The sequence below is a fragment of the Lygodium microphyllum genome, chromosome 6 (genome assembly GCF_053477565.2).
Source record: "Lygodium microphyllum isolate KBCC chromosome 6, Lygodium_microphyllum_v1.1.10, whole genome shotgun sequence".
Lineage (NCBI taxonomy): Eukaryota > Viridiplantae > Streptophyta > Polypodiopsida > Schizaeales > Lygodiaceae > Lygodium > Lygodium microphyllum.
Window position 1 is genome coordinate 119,074,831 of NC_141140.1, and position 17,949 is coordinate 119,092,779.

The 17,949-nt window shown below is 38.6% G+C and overlaps 1 protein-coding gene across 1 annotated transcript; it reads right to left on the minus strand.

Annotated features, from left to right (window-relative positions):
• Nucleotides 1-11,395: 11,395 nt before the first annotated feature.
• Nucleotides 11,396-14,742, minus strand: LOC148035026 (pentatricopeptide repeat-containing protein At3g03580-like). The gene has a single exon (XM_087679920.1). It carries the CDS (start codon nucleotides 14,500-14,502, stop codon nucleotides 12,151-12,153), a length of 2,352 nt encoding a protein of 783 aa, XP_087536046.1. The 5' UTR covers nucleotides 14,503-14,742; the 3' UTR covers nucleotides 11,396-12,150.
• Nucleotides 14,743-17,949: the final 3,207 nt, after the last annotated feature.

Consider the following 17,949-nt stretch of genomic DNA (forward strand, 5'->3'; position numbering starts at 1 on the left):
CAACTCTGCAAGTCGGCTAAGTCTCCAACTCTGCAAGTCAGACTAGTCAACTGGAGTCAGAACTGACTAGTACTCAAAACTCCTAGAAGGCTTGTTCCTACGCAAAAACTCTGAACTGGAAAGTTGTTCGTGGCAAAGTGTTCTACCTATCTACAGGTTTACTGAAGTATTTTCAGCAAACGAAGACAGAAATATTGCAGATTTTCTGAAAATTGAGAAAGAAATACCCAAAAATACATAGCCTTGTAACCCCGAATTTGAGCTACGCTCATCCCGCTAACCTGATTTTGAGTGAGAAAGGTCTATTGAATTTTACAGGATGACGACCCCACATATGGATGATCCTATGGCTGAAGACGACTTACCTGAGCCTACCATGGAACAAAAGTTGGATCTAATCATGCTGCAATTGGAAGAAGAACGAAGAGCTAGGCAAGAATTGCAAGCGCAATTGACAAAATTACAAAGAGCGTCTACCGACAAAGAAGAACCTCAAGCTGAAGATTTGATTCGACGTACCATCCACGCCACTCTTGAAGCACAAACCATTCGCAAGGAATCAAAGATAAGTAAACGAAGTTTCAAATTTCGCACTTTCAATGGCATACGAGAAGGAAAGACTGTTTTATCATTCATTAGCCAGTTTGATGACTATTTCCATGAGGAAACTTATCCAAAAAAAGATAAAATCAAGTGTGTTACTAATCATCTGATAGACAGAGCATCACTTTGGTGGACTGTAGTACACAAGAGCATAGAATGTCCTGCTACTTGGGAAGATGTCAAGAAGAAGTTCATGCAGAATTTCCTTCCACCGCAATTTCATGAGAAGGCTATCAAGCAATGGGATTTACTTCAACAATGGGATCGTGAGATTATTCCACAGTACACAGAGCGTTTTTGGAATGCACTCCTATAGCTACGCATGCTTGAAGACGTACCAGAGACGACACATAAGCGGAAGTATATGTCTGGACTTCTTGGACATTACTACGCTGAAGTAAACATGTTCAAGCCTGCTACCCTTGAAGACGCCATATCACTAGCTCACGACACTGAAGATAAGTTACGCGGAAGAGACAGACGACCACAGCAATTCCAAGCCAATGGTAATTATGGATCTAAACAATTCAATTCTAGAAGGTTTAATCCAGGTCGTTTCTCATCACCATCTTTCCGCAAGAATTGGGCTAAACCACCTGCATTACCATCCAATGTCAATCCAAATCCTAAGCCTATTCCACAAGCAAATCCAAATGTACCCAGACTTCCAGCCATTGCAAATAATGTGACCAAAGCCAAGCCAATAGTATGCTATAAATGTCACCAGCCAGGGCATCTTGCAGCAAATTGTCATTCAAAGAAGCCACCAGCACATATCAACTATCTTGGAGCCATGGACGAAGACGAGCATGAGGATATGCCTGATTTCACTGAAGATGAGGATGATACTACTACTACTCACTCTTTTTCAGGATTTGCAAACAATTGATTTTCTTTCAGTAATTGAAAAAATAATGATAAATGCTCATAATGCTCTTTTTCACTTTGACTAAACACCAAAATATCATCAAAGAAAACAATCACACAATATTGATATTTCAGAAAGATACGGTTCATCATTCTACTGAAAGTGGCAGGTGCATTAGTCAATCCGAATGGCATGACTAAGAATTCGTAATGGTCAAACTGTGTTCTGAATGCAGTCTTAAATATGTCAGATCTATCTAGCCTCACCTGATGATATCCAGACTTAAGGTCAATTTTACTAAATATAGAAGATCCTTGCAGTTTGTCCATAAGGTCATCAACTCTAGGTATAGGATACCTATTTTTTTAGTGATCTTGTTTAAAGCTCGGTAGTCAATACACATACGATAAGTTTGCATTGGCCTGTTCCTAAAAATGTACATGAATTACGCTCATTCCTTGGTCTTGCTAGTTTCTATAGGAAGTTTGTATGTAATTTTTCACTACTTGCTTTACCATTAACCAAACTTCTCAATAAAGGAATTGTTTATCAATGGACTGAAACTCAGCAGAAATCCTTTGACTTACTAAAACGTGCATTAACCAATGCCCCTGTTCTACAATTGCCTGACTTTAATAGACCATTCTTTCTAGTTGTGACCGATGCTAGCGGATCAGGAATAGGAGCCGTACTAATGCAAGACAATCATCCAATAGCATATTCTAGTTCTAAGCTGAAACCCTCTGAGCTGAAATATTCCACTTATGACAAAGAACTATTAGCAGTTGTACAAGCATTAAAACAGTGGAAACACTACTTAATGGGTTCAGAATTCATGATAAAGACCAACCAGCAAAGCATTAGACATTTACTTAGCCAACCCCAAATTTCTGACCGTCATATCAAATGGGCTTCCTTCATTCAAAGTTTTCATCCTATCATTCAATACCAACCTGGAAAAGAAAATGTAGTTGCTGATGCATTGAGTAGAAGACCTGCAATTCATAATATTTCTGTCATATCTTTTGATTCTTTGATTGCTATGAAAGATACATATCACCAGGATATTACTTTTCATTCTGATTGGCAAAAATTAGTTCAAAATAATTTCATTCCTGTTAATTCATTGTCATATAATGATGGATCTATGTTTTTTGAAAAGAGACTGTGTGTTACTATTCCATTCCGATCTTTTGTTTTGAATGAAATTCATTGTCCCCTATATCAAGGTCATAGAGGTATCATATCTACATTACGCATGTTAACTGAAGATTTTTATTGGCCGCATATGGATGCAGATGTATCTAATTTCGTTTCTGAATGTTTGATTTGTCAAAGAATAAAGAGACGTCATGGTAAACAGTATGGATTATTAATGCCTTTGTCTATTCCATCTAAACCTTGGGAACATATTTCTATGGATTTCATTACTGGTTTACCAAATACTAAATCTAACCATGACATGATTTGGACAATTGTAGATAGATTTAGTAAGCAAGCATATTTCATTCCATGTAAGAAAACTTTAACAGCATCACAAGCAGCACAATTATTTTTGAAAACTGTTTTTACTAACCATGGATTGCCCAAAGTTATCGTTTCAGATCGTGATTCTAGATTCTGTAACAATTTTTGGATTACACTGTTTGCAAATCTAGGCACAAAGATTGATTTCTCATCTGTATTTCATCCAGAAACAAATGGACAAACAGAAGCCACAAATAGCACCATTTTAGATCTTTTACGTGCATATACTATCTCTAAACCTCAGACATGGGACACTCATTTGCATTTATTACAGTTTGCATATAACAATACACCGCACACATCTACAAAGAAAGCACCTTTTGAAGTCATTTATGGATATAGATTATCTACACCTGTTGCATCTTTGTCTAATAGAATTCAGAGTGCTGATGATATTGCTAATATGCATAATAGTATTTTTGATGACGTTAAGGATATGATTGCTAAAGCCCAACAATCATATACCAAACAAGCCAACAAGAAAAGACAAGCCATGAATTTCAAAGTTGATGATTATGTTTGGCTTAGAATAGAAAAACGTAGACTGCAAAGTGTAGATAGACATCCAATTGTCAAATTAGCTCCTAGATTTTATGGACCATTTAGAATCATTCATAAGATTAATGATAATGCATTCAAGTTAGAATTACCATCTCATTGGAAAATTCACAATACATTTCACATTAGTTTATTGAGACCATTTAGAGGCCAATTACCTATCCACCCTGTTTATGAAAACCCACCTTTATTAGAGGAAGAGACTGAAATACTTGAACCAGAAGCCATCATAGACACTGACTACATGACCACTAGAACTGGCCGCAGGTATTCTAGATATCTAGTAAAATTCAAGAACCATCCTGTAGAGGAAGTACAATGGATGCACGCTAGAGACTTAAATGCTTTCCCCACTCTGTTAGCTCCACATTGAGCTAATAGCAATTGAGGTCAATTGCTATCCCACCCCGGGGGTATGATGCCAGGAGGCATATTCCACGGTGGATTCCGTGAGGTTTTACGGTGGATTCCGTAAACTTAGATGACCGGGGCTCATACACAAAGAGGATTCTTTGTGCGAGAAGTTGATGGGGACGCCTGTCCTTTTTGGGCATTTTATTAATTTAGTGTATACGTGGGTGATTCCATAGCGGGTGATTCCGCAAAATGCATATTAAATTAATAAACGTTTATGAGTTTAGAGTGCACACTCGTAATAAATTAAGGTTAGGATTTATTTCTAACCAGTTGATTTATTTATGTAGCTGAAGACTGCTAGGTATTCACTTTTGTCGGTTTAATTGTATTATTTTACTAACGATTGTGAATGCTTCAGTTGATGTGTAGAGATAGCAGCAGTGGCGGAGGAAAGCATTGGAGTCTAGCGAGTATTCGACCTTTGGATTATATTTTGATAGGCGCCACGCCTATATTTTGTTATGTCTATTGAGACATCGATTATTGATTATTATTTTGTATGCGCCTATGCGCACGGATATGTTATTTCTATTTGGACATTGAGATTGGGCGTGCCAGACCCTATGGGCACCGTCCATTAGCTTTATTTCCTATTTTTGTAGAAAGCAAACTCAAAAGCTAAAAGCTTGTCATATTTTTGTAAATTGGGCTATTATTGAGCATGAAGATGGAAATATACATAAAATACATGCTTTGTGAAGCGCTCACACAAGGCATGGGGGGAGATTGAACCCAATTGGTCTCTTGCTTCTTGTCGTTCATGCTTTTACATTGTTTTTTGTGCAAAAAGGTAGAGTTCATTGTTCTTAGGGGACCTTCCGGAATTCACTACGTGAGCATACTGCGACCGATCTGCGCACCATGGGAATGGCTAGAACTTCCACTAAGAGGTAGACTCAAGCGAGCCTAGTTAGCAAACTCCGGGTATTTTTATCAAAATCCCAGACAGCATTTTCTAGGACAACTCTTGATGGGCTACTAAGAATTTACTGCCAAGGGAGTAGCTCGGGCGTGCACGTTACAATTGGTATCAGAGTGCACATTGATATAGAACACGACACAAGTAAATAAAACTAGTTATATTTACAGCATAAAACATCTTTCTCTTAAATAGTGAAAATCTTCTCTTGTTAATATATGTTCTTGATTTCTAGAAGAAAGATGAAACCTTGGAAACAATTATTGATTTTCCAAGTTATGTTTATGTCAGCAATGCACTCCTCTAGTTTCAGCTAGAGAAACTAGATGATGCGAATATTAGATCGGATGTACAATCCTTCACCATTGTATTACGAAAGACAATGGATATTAAGCGGAGAGGAGGGTATTGTTACATTGACGCAAACCATCTTACTTACCTCTAAAATAATTTAAAGAGGCTAAGGTGGATAGAAACCCTTAAGGTTGCCAAGATTTATCTCTTCTATGAGGTCAAAGTGGACTCAAACATATTCACTAGAGGGTGACATGTCAAATTAAATCGGTACATCTATGAGGAGGTTACAAGGGTTATACCCATTGATTGAGTCATGGTTGTAGGATGCTCCAATTGCTGCAGCTACAAGAAAGATGGATTACCTTATCTTTCCCTAAAATATACATTTATAGATATCCATTCCTAGAATCCTAATTACTATGCGATGGATGTATCGCAATGGCATGCCTAGATTGTGGTAGAAAAACCTTTTCCAGGAATAATATCACACAATGGCTAGATGTAAGCATTATGTAACCTTTATTGATAATCACACAAGGTATAGGTGTATTTCATGAAGGAGAAAAGTGAGGTGTTCTCTCACTTTTAGGATTTCAAAAATCTGATTGAGAAACACATGGGTGTGCAGATTAAGTGCCTAAGATCATATGCAGGGGAAAAGTGTCTCTCCAATGAATTCAATAATTTTTTGAGAGGGCATGAAATTCAAAGGTAGATCACATGCAAGTATATTCCACAACAAAATGGTGTTGCTAAAAGGTAGAATATGCATATTTTAGAAACTATATGAGCCATGATGGCTGAAAAGAACATGAGTATTTATTATAAGCATGAAGTTGTCTCTATAGCTGTGTATATTACAAACAAGACTCCCACTACTACAGTGCATAATGTGACATCAAAGGAGAAGTTTACATTCCATGACGTGACATCAAAGGAAACTAGATTTGTCACATATTAGAGTATTGGATGCATTGCATATGTACTTGTGGCTAATGAGCTAAGAAAAAAGTTGGATTTGAAAGCTAAAAAGCATGTACTTATTGGCTATTCCCTTGAGCAAAAGGGTTACAAGTGCTATAATTCAATTACACGCAAGATATAGGTGAGAAAAGATATGGTGTTTGATGAGATGAGTACCTGGTATACTGCTAAAAACTAGATTGTTGCAATCTATGATATAAAAGAAAAAGTAGTTGTAGAAAATATTAGTTCACAGTCATAGACATTGGTGGCTAGAACAAAAGGATCCTCTTCTAATAAGTTTACTGAGAAACCATGAAGTGGCAAAAGTCTTATATCTATTGGTTTTCATGTTGGAAATGTAGATCACTCGCTCTATGGGCATTATAATAATAGGGGCATTGTTGTGATTAACTTGTATGTGGAAGATTCGATTGTTGGGGTGACACTATAGCATAAATTCTAATAGGTGGTTGATAATGAGGATGTAGTAGGAGGCATTGCAAAAGGTTGCAAGAGTCATTAGCTGAAGTTGGGGTAGATTGTATAAATAGAAGTAGCACAATTTGTATTTGGTAGTAGATGAGGGTGTGGAAGATTAAGCAATTGGTTGAAATGATAACATGAACAATAGGGACTAGTGATCATAAGCAAGAAGATGGAATCATCAGATGGAGGAGAAATTACTTCAGAGCATGACCTGATAGCATCTATAGTAGACATATTCTCTAATTTTGGACATTCTAGTAGGAAATCAGGCTAGCAATTGATATCACTACCAAAATTGATTGGCGGATAAAGAGCCAACAAAAAGCAATTAAATCAAAAAAGATACACACCAAGTTGTAACGAACTTCCATATAACATGAAAGAAATGTGATGATTTGCACTAGCATGTGGGTGCACTAACCATATCAAAAAGAAGTAGCTAGAATAGTCAAATGAAGAACCCAAGTAGGTGTTGTTCTCAACCAAGGTGGAAACTACATGTCACAAAAAGCGAGGCAAGAAAGCAACCCCTATGTTGGCCATGCATAACAAACAAGATAACCTTTTCTTTTGATAATAGCAACCCCTACCTTGGCCAATTAACAGGTAGTTTGAGAAGGTAGATGCCTACACAATTGAGTGACACCATCCTTCTCTATCAACTTTCATTCATGACACAAATCAAGTTGTGCTAAATTAAGCCTTGGCTAGCTCTAAGTGTCTCTCTAATCTTCTCACCATAATATACATTAACTAGTAGCAAACAACCAGCCACAACCTCTCAATCATCCACATTCCTAGAATGTATCTACAAAACAAATTAGAGAGACAAAGGAAGAGAAAGACAAAAAATGACATGCTACATGCAAGGTCTAAAGGGAATGCATTGAAGGAATAAGCAAATGTTGCTTGGGGGAGCCAAATATTGGCATGATTAAAGCATGGAGATGGAGATGAAGTAGTAACCTTTACTATCAAAAATTACATCCAAAAATCTAACCATAGGGGCTAACTTTGTCCTAACCATTAGTAATTGTCGTATGAGGGCATCTTATATTTATTTCCATCTTTCCTCAAGCATTAGGTGGCTTTGGGATGCCCTTAAGGTTGAAGTACTACTACATGTGTTGGGAGGTAGCTTAAGGGGTTGCCCTAGCTTTTAAGATTGGTTTGAAGAATTGTTTATGGTAGCTATTGTGACTTGAGAATATTTTTACATACCTACCAACCTTGAGAAAAAGAAAAATACATTCAAGAGTTTGGGTTGAGTCTAAGAGTATTATGATTTGGGATAAAAAGATCCCCTTAGAATGGAAAGGTAAAGACTACTTCTTAGAGGTGAGTTCAAAAAATTTATGTTGGTGGCATAAGGTTTTTGCTATTGCTAGAGACATTAACTATCCTAGAAGGGAGTTTAGGAGAGATGATATGTCTCTAGGAGAAATTTACCCCTAAGATAAGGGCATTGGAGGCATAGATGAGTTGCATCATTGGGATGAGCTGAAGAGATTGTTGCCTCTTTGAATCCTTTGTGTATATGCTATTGGTCTTGCTAAGACAAAATCCTAGATTTGAGCCTAGGATTGTAATCCCCTAAGTTTGCTCCTCGAGGTTGACTACAAGTTCAACTAGTTACTAATCCCTTCCCAATGCTCCTTAGATTCCCAACTATGCATCTTGGAGAGGGTTTTCTCTATCAATCAACTATGCATATGCGGTTCACACTCAATGACCACATGTACATATGTTTTAGGACTTTCATATTAGTCTTTTATCATGTTAAAACTTAGTCTCTTTGTATGGAAGAAAAAGAAAGAAGAAGAAGAAGAAGATTTCAGCCCTACTTCTCTATGTGCTCAAGTATCCATTGTGTGTGTGTGCTCTTGGTTGATTCACCTCTCTATCCTCATCAATTAACAAAGTTCACTATGTAAAGCCACAATAGACCTCATAGTTACTTCATTGTGTGTGTCCATTGTGTGTATGTGCTCTTGGTTGCTTCACCTCTCTCTCCTCTTGTCTACTTACAAAGTTGAATGTGTATAGCTACAATAGGCCTCATGCCATAAAGTGCATAACAATGGTGTATTTTAAGTGCTTTATCCCTCATGGCATGGATTGTTTTTAGAAGTTGGGATCTAAAAAACCCTAATGTTGTGCTCTAAAACACGTGTAGTGAAGTGTCCACGACCCTTATTCTCATGTGTGTAAAGTTAGGGCTCAAAAGATCTTACCTCTTCTCGTATTGCTCATTGTATTTTTGGATCTACTTCTCCTTGTCAACTTATACAACATCCAATCTAGGCTAGCAAAGTTATACTCATCACAAAAATCAAATAGAAAAAAAGTTTAACTCTTTCTTGTCAAAGATCCAAGTTTTAGCATTATGAGAGTAACAACTACACATGCAAAAGAGATCCCAAAACCTTGCTAGTCAATGCTAAGTTAGGGGTTTTTCTAGTTTTGCAAAAATACATAACATTGTTTTAAGTACACAATTTGCATGGGAGAGAGCCCAACTCCCACAAAAGAGTTTACAATAATATTTTAGAGATCCTCGATATTTGCATTTAATGCTCCACAATGTTTTAGAGCAATTGGCATCTTAAATTATTTGTGCTTTTTTGCTTTAGATAGGACAAATATTATCAAAAAGTAGGGAGGTGCTAGAGACTTTTCCTGATGAAGATGCACCTCTGTTGGTGCTTATCTATTGTATTCATAAAGTTAAAAATGCATCCCAAAGAGTAAAAATTTCCCTATATCTCATAGATAGGTGTATCAACCTCTTTTTCCTTGCTCTTCTAGCATTAGTGTCATGGCCTTAAGTTGCCCATAAACTTCTACATCCTCTTTCTATGAATGTAATATTTACCACATAAATGATTCATTCAAGCACATGGAATCCCTCCCTTTTTTGGTCCACTATCAAATTACATCAAATGAAAGGGGGGGAAACAATTGAGATTTATAAAATTGACATTATGTAGCCTATACATCAACCTCCTTGGAGAAAATCATGTAGACCTTCATCTCTCTTTACAAAATGATTAGAAGTGGACTGCTATAGTTACATTTATGAAGTCATAAGGAAGCTTACCAAACTAAAATTTTCTAAAAATATAAACTCACATGCTAAAAAATAAAAGTGGCTTTGTAGCTTAGTAAACTAACATTTTCTAAAAAATAAGTAATCAGGGACAAACCAATTGAGACCTATAGATGTAGACCTCCTATTATACCCCGCAATTGCATGGGCATCTATTGTCTTCATTTACAAGATTTATTTGGTTTAAGAGTTAAGCACATGCTAATGCAAATTAGCCAAGAATGATGTCGGAATGCTTATGAACTTGCGCTCATTAGATGTGACTTGGTGTAGAAGAAAACTATCTTCATGTATAAGAACTACTAAATGTTTGCAAGGTTTCTTTAGTCCATGGCTTTGGCATTGCCACTCCAAACTGGTGTAGAAAAAAACTACCCTTTCTACAATCACTTTTTGTGACTAATATAGATAGAGCAAACTCCCTATGCTTACTCATATGACACAAAATGTCCCAATCCTGCACTCCGAAAGGTTGATCCTCCATCGGATTTTAGTAGAAATACAAAACCAAATGGTAGAAAGACTAATGAGTTGGAGTAAGCAATACACAAATAAACAAATTAACCCACCGAGTGCTTAATATTCTTAGGAAACTTTTCGATTCCCTTCCTAGGGTCAATGGTGATAGCATTCATTATATACATATAAAAGTGTAACCAAGCCTTCTTTTCCCTTAAGGTGAAAAATCCTTCCCTTTCAATAGTTCTTCAAATCACCCCTATCACAAAAAGTGTGCGGTCCAAAGGCCAAGGGTTGCATGTACAACCATGAACCAACCTTGTTCTTCTCCTTCAGATAATTTCCATCACCCTTTCATGTTCTCTATAATGCAATCCTTCAAATCAACTCTCCTTGAGGATGAAGCTGTTTATAGGAAACATGTGAAGATCCTTATAGAAATTAGACTCTAATGAGCAATCAAGATTCTAATGGCAAGAAGAAGGATTGAGTAGGAAACTGACTGTGATATATATATGTATGAAGGTTTAACATGGCACGGGCTTGTAACTTACTAAGCCAGAACATGTAGTTGCAAGCATCTAGTCTTACACCAAACAATACTAAGTTTATCTAGCTTGTTATCTAATAGCAAGTATAAAGTTTAAAATTCATATTAATATGATCTAAGCTTATGTTGTTCCTTGCTTGAGGCAATTGTAAAGATAATAGATTACCTTAATTCATTTGTACAATGGTTTTGTTTGAGGTAGTTTATGATACAATACAAGCTTGCCTTTTATTCCTTATTTTGGGCCAATTACCATATTTCATTTCTGCAATAGTTTTGTTGGAGCTAGTTCATAGCTTGTTGATCAAATGTGTATACCTTGTCATAGCAAAGCAAAGCAATCGATCTTTTTTGGCTTGTTTCGAGAGCCACTTTAGATCTCTTAGCTCCTCATTCAAGTTCGAAGAACCATTATGAAAAGTATTGTGCCACTAGCATCCCTTAGAAAATACACAAGCCAAATCTAGCCTAGCTTCTTCCACTAGTTGTATGTTACTAGTAACTATGACACATGGTCATGAGTGATAGGATGTCAAGTAATTATGGTTCCAAAAGTTTTTTACACAATGATTTCCATATCTCTAAATTTGGAATGTTTAGTTGGAGAAGCTAAACGGGTCAAGCAACTTGATCCTTCCATTAGACTACACAATATTATTTTTTTAGATGAGTGGCCTAAGGGTTCCCCAATACAAATATAGCAATTCTACTAGGATCTAATCCTATCAACAGGGCCCCTCGTGGATCACCCTTGAAAATAAGGTTCCACTGGAATTTAATCCTATCAACAAGGCCCCTCCTAGACAACCCTTGAAAATAACTCGTGGAAATGAGGAGAGAAGAGAACATGACTACAATATTTCATGGGGTCTCGAATACAAGGAAAAATAGGAATCACAAGAATACAACATAATGCTAGGAAGGGAAACCACAAATACACCAATCAACATGGGAAATTCCACTTACTTCATACATCTACACATGTTTGAGCTCCCATTACAAAACGCATTAATTGTGCCCCTTTGTCTCCACAATCATAAATTCTGTCTTTCCCCCTTCTTCATCAGCTCTCCCATCAATCGACAACCTTCCCCCTTTCAGCCCCCTCGAATCAAGCAAGTCTCCCTTTTTGTTTTACAACTGACGTACATGTACCCAATCCCTTGAGCTACCCTTCAACTATAGAACTTTGGCCTTCTAAGATGTTCTTTACTCATGCTAACCACCAAAGGTTTAGCTCTCTACTTTGGTCTTGCACCCTTATTCTTTGTGCTCAATTTTGCAACAATGCATGTGTGTTCCAAAGTGACTATGATGGAGCATTTGAGGTACACAAAGAACCACATAAACAGCTTAAGTCTATAAGCTTAATAAATTTGTCAATGTTGGTATTACATACACATATCTAAGTTGGGCATATACCCCTCACCCTTCATTAGGCAGTTCAATTCTACGAGTACAACAGGATAGTCCCTGCTTTGACTATCACCCAAAACAAACTCATTTGCCTTTTTATTTATCTCTATTGATGCACTTGCAAGTTGTTTGTTTACCCTAGCATGTTGTCTACACTTTTCAATTTCATGAGCATCATTCCACCTCCCAGTGTTCATATAAACATCTGCCATCAGCAAGTATGCTGCAGAATCTTCTAGATTCACATGTATAAGCTGTTGAAAACATCTCAGGCCAAGGTCTGTTTCACCATGTACCTTTGAGGCACTAAGTAGAGCTGTTAAAAGCTCTTTAGATGGAGGAGACTGGAGACCATCAATCAGTCTTTCTGCCTCGTTTACATGTCCTGATCGTGCAAGCAGATCAACCATACAGGCATAGTGTTCTAGAGATGGTTCAATGCCATAGTTTTCTTTCATTCTCTTGAAGCACTCCTTAGCCTTATCGACTAGACTAGCTTGGCTGCAAGCAGCAAGCAAACATGTGAATGTGATTGCATTTGGCTTCACACCCTGTGCGAGCATATTCTCAAAATAATATACAGCCATTTCACTCTCATTATTCTCTCCAAGACCCTTAATCATTGCTGTCCACGAGACGACATCTTTAATGGGAAATTTATCAAAAATATTTCTACTTTCACTGAGTAAACCATACTTGCTGTACATGTCAACCAAAGCAGTCCCCACAGAGAGGTCTTTATCCAACCCCTTTATGGCAGACTCAATATGTATTTCACGGCCAGTTTCTAAGGCTCCTGTCATTATACAAGCTTTCAAGCTGCAAGCACATGCAACGTCCTCTAAAGGTACACCCTCTTGCTGCATCCTCTCAAAACAATCCAGGGCTTTCTCACCAAAGCCCTGTTCACAATACCCTGATATCAAAGCATTCCAGTGGACTGCATGCTTGACAGGAAGCTTGTCAAAAACCATGCATGCTTCTGGCAATAATCCACATTTGGAATACATATCCACCATTGCACTGGCAATGTAGTCATCATTTTCCAGTCCCTTCTTTATTATCTCATTCTGCAGTGCTTGGCCCCTTTCTACATTCTTCACCCTAGTACAAACTTTCAGCAGGGCAACAAACATGTAGTTGTTGGGTTCAACAGCCATGTCTTCATGTCTCTCCCTGGATCCCTTAATCATGGTAGTCCATGATACGACATCTCTGACAGGGAGTTTATGAAAAACATATTGTCCTTCTACCATTGAGCCACTTTTGCCATACATATCTACCAATGTGTTGATCAAAGAAAGATCTGCTTCAACCCCTCTTTTAGCTATCTCTGTGTGCAATCTTTGGCCTATTTCTAAAGTTCCTGTAATAGCACATGCTTTCAAACTACAAATGTACGTAGCTACAGCTGGAGGCACATTCTGTGCCTGCATTTTCTCAAAACAGCTCAATGCCTCCTCACCAAGGCCATGGTCAGCATATCCTGAAATAAGTGCAGTCCATGAAACTGCATCTTGATCAGAGAGCTTATCAAACAGCCCCTGTGCTTCTGCTAGTGAGCCACATTTGCCATACATGTCAATAGCAGAACAACCAATAACAGAATCTGTTTCCCATCCCTTTTTCATAGCCTCAGTGCATATCAGCTGGCCTTTCTCCAAGTCTCTTACCATGCCACAAGCTTTCAGAGTGCAAGCAAACGTAACAATAACTGGAGATATGCTCTCAAGCTGCATCTTTTCAAAACAATTCAGCGCTGCTTCACCAAATCCATATTCCACATATCGTGCAATCAATGCATTCCATGAGACCGCATCTCGAACAGGGAGCTTGTCAAGCACTTGGCGAGCTTCTGCAAGCAAGTGACAGCGTCCATACATGTCCAGAAGAGTATTTGCGATGTGGATATCTGTTTCTAAGCCCTTATTGACAATCTCAGAGTGCAAAAAACGGCCCGTTTCCTCATCCTGAAACGTGGAACAAGACTTGAGCAAGGGGACAAATGTGAAGCTCTTAGGCTGGACATAGCTGTGTTGCATGCCATGGTAGAGATGGAAAGCACGCTGCAGTTCCCCGCAGATAGCGTAGCCGGAGATGAGAGAGCTCCAGGAGATCTCGTTCCGCCAAGGCAGGCGCTCAAATACATGCAGAGCATCGCGCAGGCAGCCAAGTTCGGCCAGCACAGGGACGAGGTGGTTGCCGAGGACTCCGTGCGCTTCGACCTCCTGCTCGCACAAGTAGGCATGCAGGAGCTTGGCATGACGCAGATTCCTGTGCTGCCGGCATGACTGCAGAATGTGGAGGAGCGCAGGCAGCTCGAGCATTCGTTGCCTGCAATCATCTTCTCATAGACAAATTCCCACTATCGCAACCATAGTCTCATTTAGGGACGTAATTATGAGCTTCTCAGGGAGGCACCGCATACCTAGCTAGGCGCAGGTGCCTTCCCGGACCGCCGCACATGGCGTGCCTCCCGCGTAGAAATTCATGATTCTGAGTAGGCCCTGAGCCTGCTGCTGCTGCTGCAAGATGTTTCAGCCAAAATTTGGTCATATGAACTACAAATAAGATCATCCAGATAAAATGAAGGGAACAAACTTAATTAATAAAATATCACGGTTAAAATTTTGAAATTTATCCTAAAATAGTTATTAACCCTATTTTTCTATAAACACGTCACTTTTTAATATTTTTTAGGCTTGGACGACCTGTGCCAAACAACATAAGTCCTTGCATATATTTAGATCCATCCAAAGTTCTTGTTAAGTCGCTAGAACTTAATATTGAATACTCATACTATTTCATAAACTAGTTCTATTCATAGAAAACCCTATAAAGACTCCTTGCTATGTGCCCATACTACTTATCACTTCATGAAGACATAACAAATATTATCTTGTATGCATATAGTTGAATTCTTTGTGTAAATGGTCTTCCTTATGGTTTTCCTTCACTGAACCTATAGCCACATGACATCCATCCCCTCTAAACTTACACACCCTTTGATATGTGCCACGTATCTTACTCTTCATCATGATTAATATTTTCTACTTCAACTTCATTATCATCATCTTCTTCTTCTTCTATGCTCTTTTGAGTAGTTCCAGTGCCATCCTCTTCTTCTTCATAAGTGGAAGAATCTATTCTCTCAACTTATTTGATGAGTTTCTTAGGTATGGGTATCTTTAACTTTGTCCCATCTAGCTTAGTAACTAAATATGTTACATTATCATATGTATGCTTCACAATGTAATGATCAAATTGTTTCTTAAAGGCCCTTCTAATGGGCTATGTTGGTTATCCAAATTGTTGTCATACAATAGAAATGCCCAAACACCTCTTCTATAGCTCTAGGGCAAAGTCTATGCCCCTTGTCAAACCTATCTTGATTTCTTAACGTGGCTTCTTTTAGGCTTTACATTACAAGAGCCATATATTCTAGTCTCCTCTCCATGTGACAAATTCTTAGAGCTAGTAGCTCTTCTCTACTCATCCTATGGTAACACACTCCATGTAGCAGCTACTTCCTCTATTGGCATGATCATCAGCTTTTGCCCACACATTAACTCTACTGGCATGGACCCTGTTGTAGTACTAGGAGTAATGCGATAAGCTAATTGAGGCATCTTTTGAATCTCTCCCCCACATGCCTTTGCTAATGCCTTGACAATAGCAGATGTCCCCTTCTATTCTTACCATTCCCTTTGGGATAATATATTGATCTCAATACAAGCTTGATTCCCAACCTAGAGAAGAAATTCCTAGTCTCATCAACATGATCTCTCTTCTATCAACTATGATCTTACCCACACACCCATAATGGCAAATCACATCCTCCAATAAGAACATGCATATGGCACTAGTAGGTTTAGTCCTCAACTTCTACTTGGTTTGTAAGGTCCTATCGTGCAAGCGCACTATATCTCATCTGCCATAGTCCCATAGGCATGGTGACCAAATCAACAACCAATTTATAATGCATAGAGAGAGCATAGGTAGGATGGAACCCATCATGATGCCTCACAAACGAATACAATTGACATGTACTGCAAGTCTCAATAAACTATAAGACATCTTTATACATGCCTTTCCATTAATAACTCTCCTTGATCTTCGTGAATGCTACCCACAACCAACTCATAGACTTTCATGAAATTCATGCATAATCTACAATTGAGTTGGTTTTTCACACACTACTTGCAAAGAAGTTCCTCTTGTACGTCTTGAATGCTTCCAAAGAAAGCCATACTTCAAAAAATAGCTATATGCCTTCTAATTCTCTTGAACTCATCATCTATCTATTCATCTTTTCTTGCCAAGTGTTATAACCCAAGACAAAAAGGCCCCAAAAAGTCGGAAATGGAAGACAGCCCAAGGTGAGAAAAGAGGACAAGAAAGGCAAACTCGGAAAAAAGTGGGAAATTTCTTAATGCCAAAGGAAGTGCACAATAATGAGTGCACCAAATATTCTAGCAAAGAAAGCACTAGACGCATTGTAATTCATTTTCTAAAAGAGCGTGAGGCTCCCTCATGTGCAATTTATAAATATAGACAGGCACAAGCGAAGGAATCGTGAAAAGAGGAAAGAAATACGGAAAGAAGACCTTGGCTAAAATGGCCAGTCATGTAAAAAGGGATGGGCACCCAAAGAGGAGGATGGCATGTACAAAAAGGCAAAAAGGGCATGAAGAAGATCATTCTTGTGTGTGACTCAAAACTAGCTCTCCTCTTCTTCTTCTCCTTCTTGTTCTTGCTTGCTTGAGCTTGTGCTTGAGAGAGGGAGTGTGAGGGTGTGAGGGTGTGAGGGAGTGAGGGCGAGGGACCATGGTGGAGAAACTCTCCATCTTCTCCTCTCCTCTTCTTCTTTTCTCTTCTCTTCTCTTCTCTTGCACGTGGCAATGGAGCATGGAGCTTAGAGCTTGAAGATCGAGCTTGCTTGAGCTTGCACCTTGGATTGTGGAGCTATTGGAATGCTTGAGGGAGGAGGCAACTCGATCAAGCATGGAGGTAAGCTCACTACACTTGTAGGTGTGCTAGAGCGCATACGGCTATGTGAGAGGTAGCCATTGCACTTGGCTTGAAATGCATGAAACAATAAGTGACTAGTGGGTCTTGGTGGTCGAGCAAGAAGCTCACACATTTTGGTTCCTTACCGGGACTAACAGATTCAAGCTTTGAGTGCTTGCGTGCTTCAAATCGAGCGACGAAGTAGGAGTTCAACTATGAGATGGTGCTTAGTTTTAGGTAGGAAGCAAGGGAGTTGGAGGCCGTTCGATCTCTTTTGCGGATTAGTTTAGATGTAGGAAGCTTTCCGTGCATTGGTTAAAATAGGAGTTGTGTGTTTTGTATCAGATTTGAGACACTAAGTTTTGGGAAATAATAAAAAATAAGAAAAATATAACTCTCTAGATAACTAGAAAATAGGGAAACAAGGGAAGAAAGGAATTGGATTTCGCATGTCCAAGAAGAAAAACAGAGGTAAGGGGAGAAAGAGAGAACACAAAAGGTAGAACAAGGGGAGAGAGAGCTTATTTGCATTCAAGGAGATTGAGAGAGAGAGAGCTTGTGAGAGAGAGGCATGGAGTTACAAGTCTACAGACTACAATATCTACAATCATTGGCTTTGACGCATTCATCCCTTCCATGTATGCTCGAATTTCATGTTGCTATAAAAGCATATTTGTGTCATTCGGTGGGTTTCACACGCTGCTCGGATAGCAACCACAAGCCTCAGATGGCCGAGTTGTTGCTACCTGGCTCGGACGTCTGAG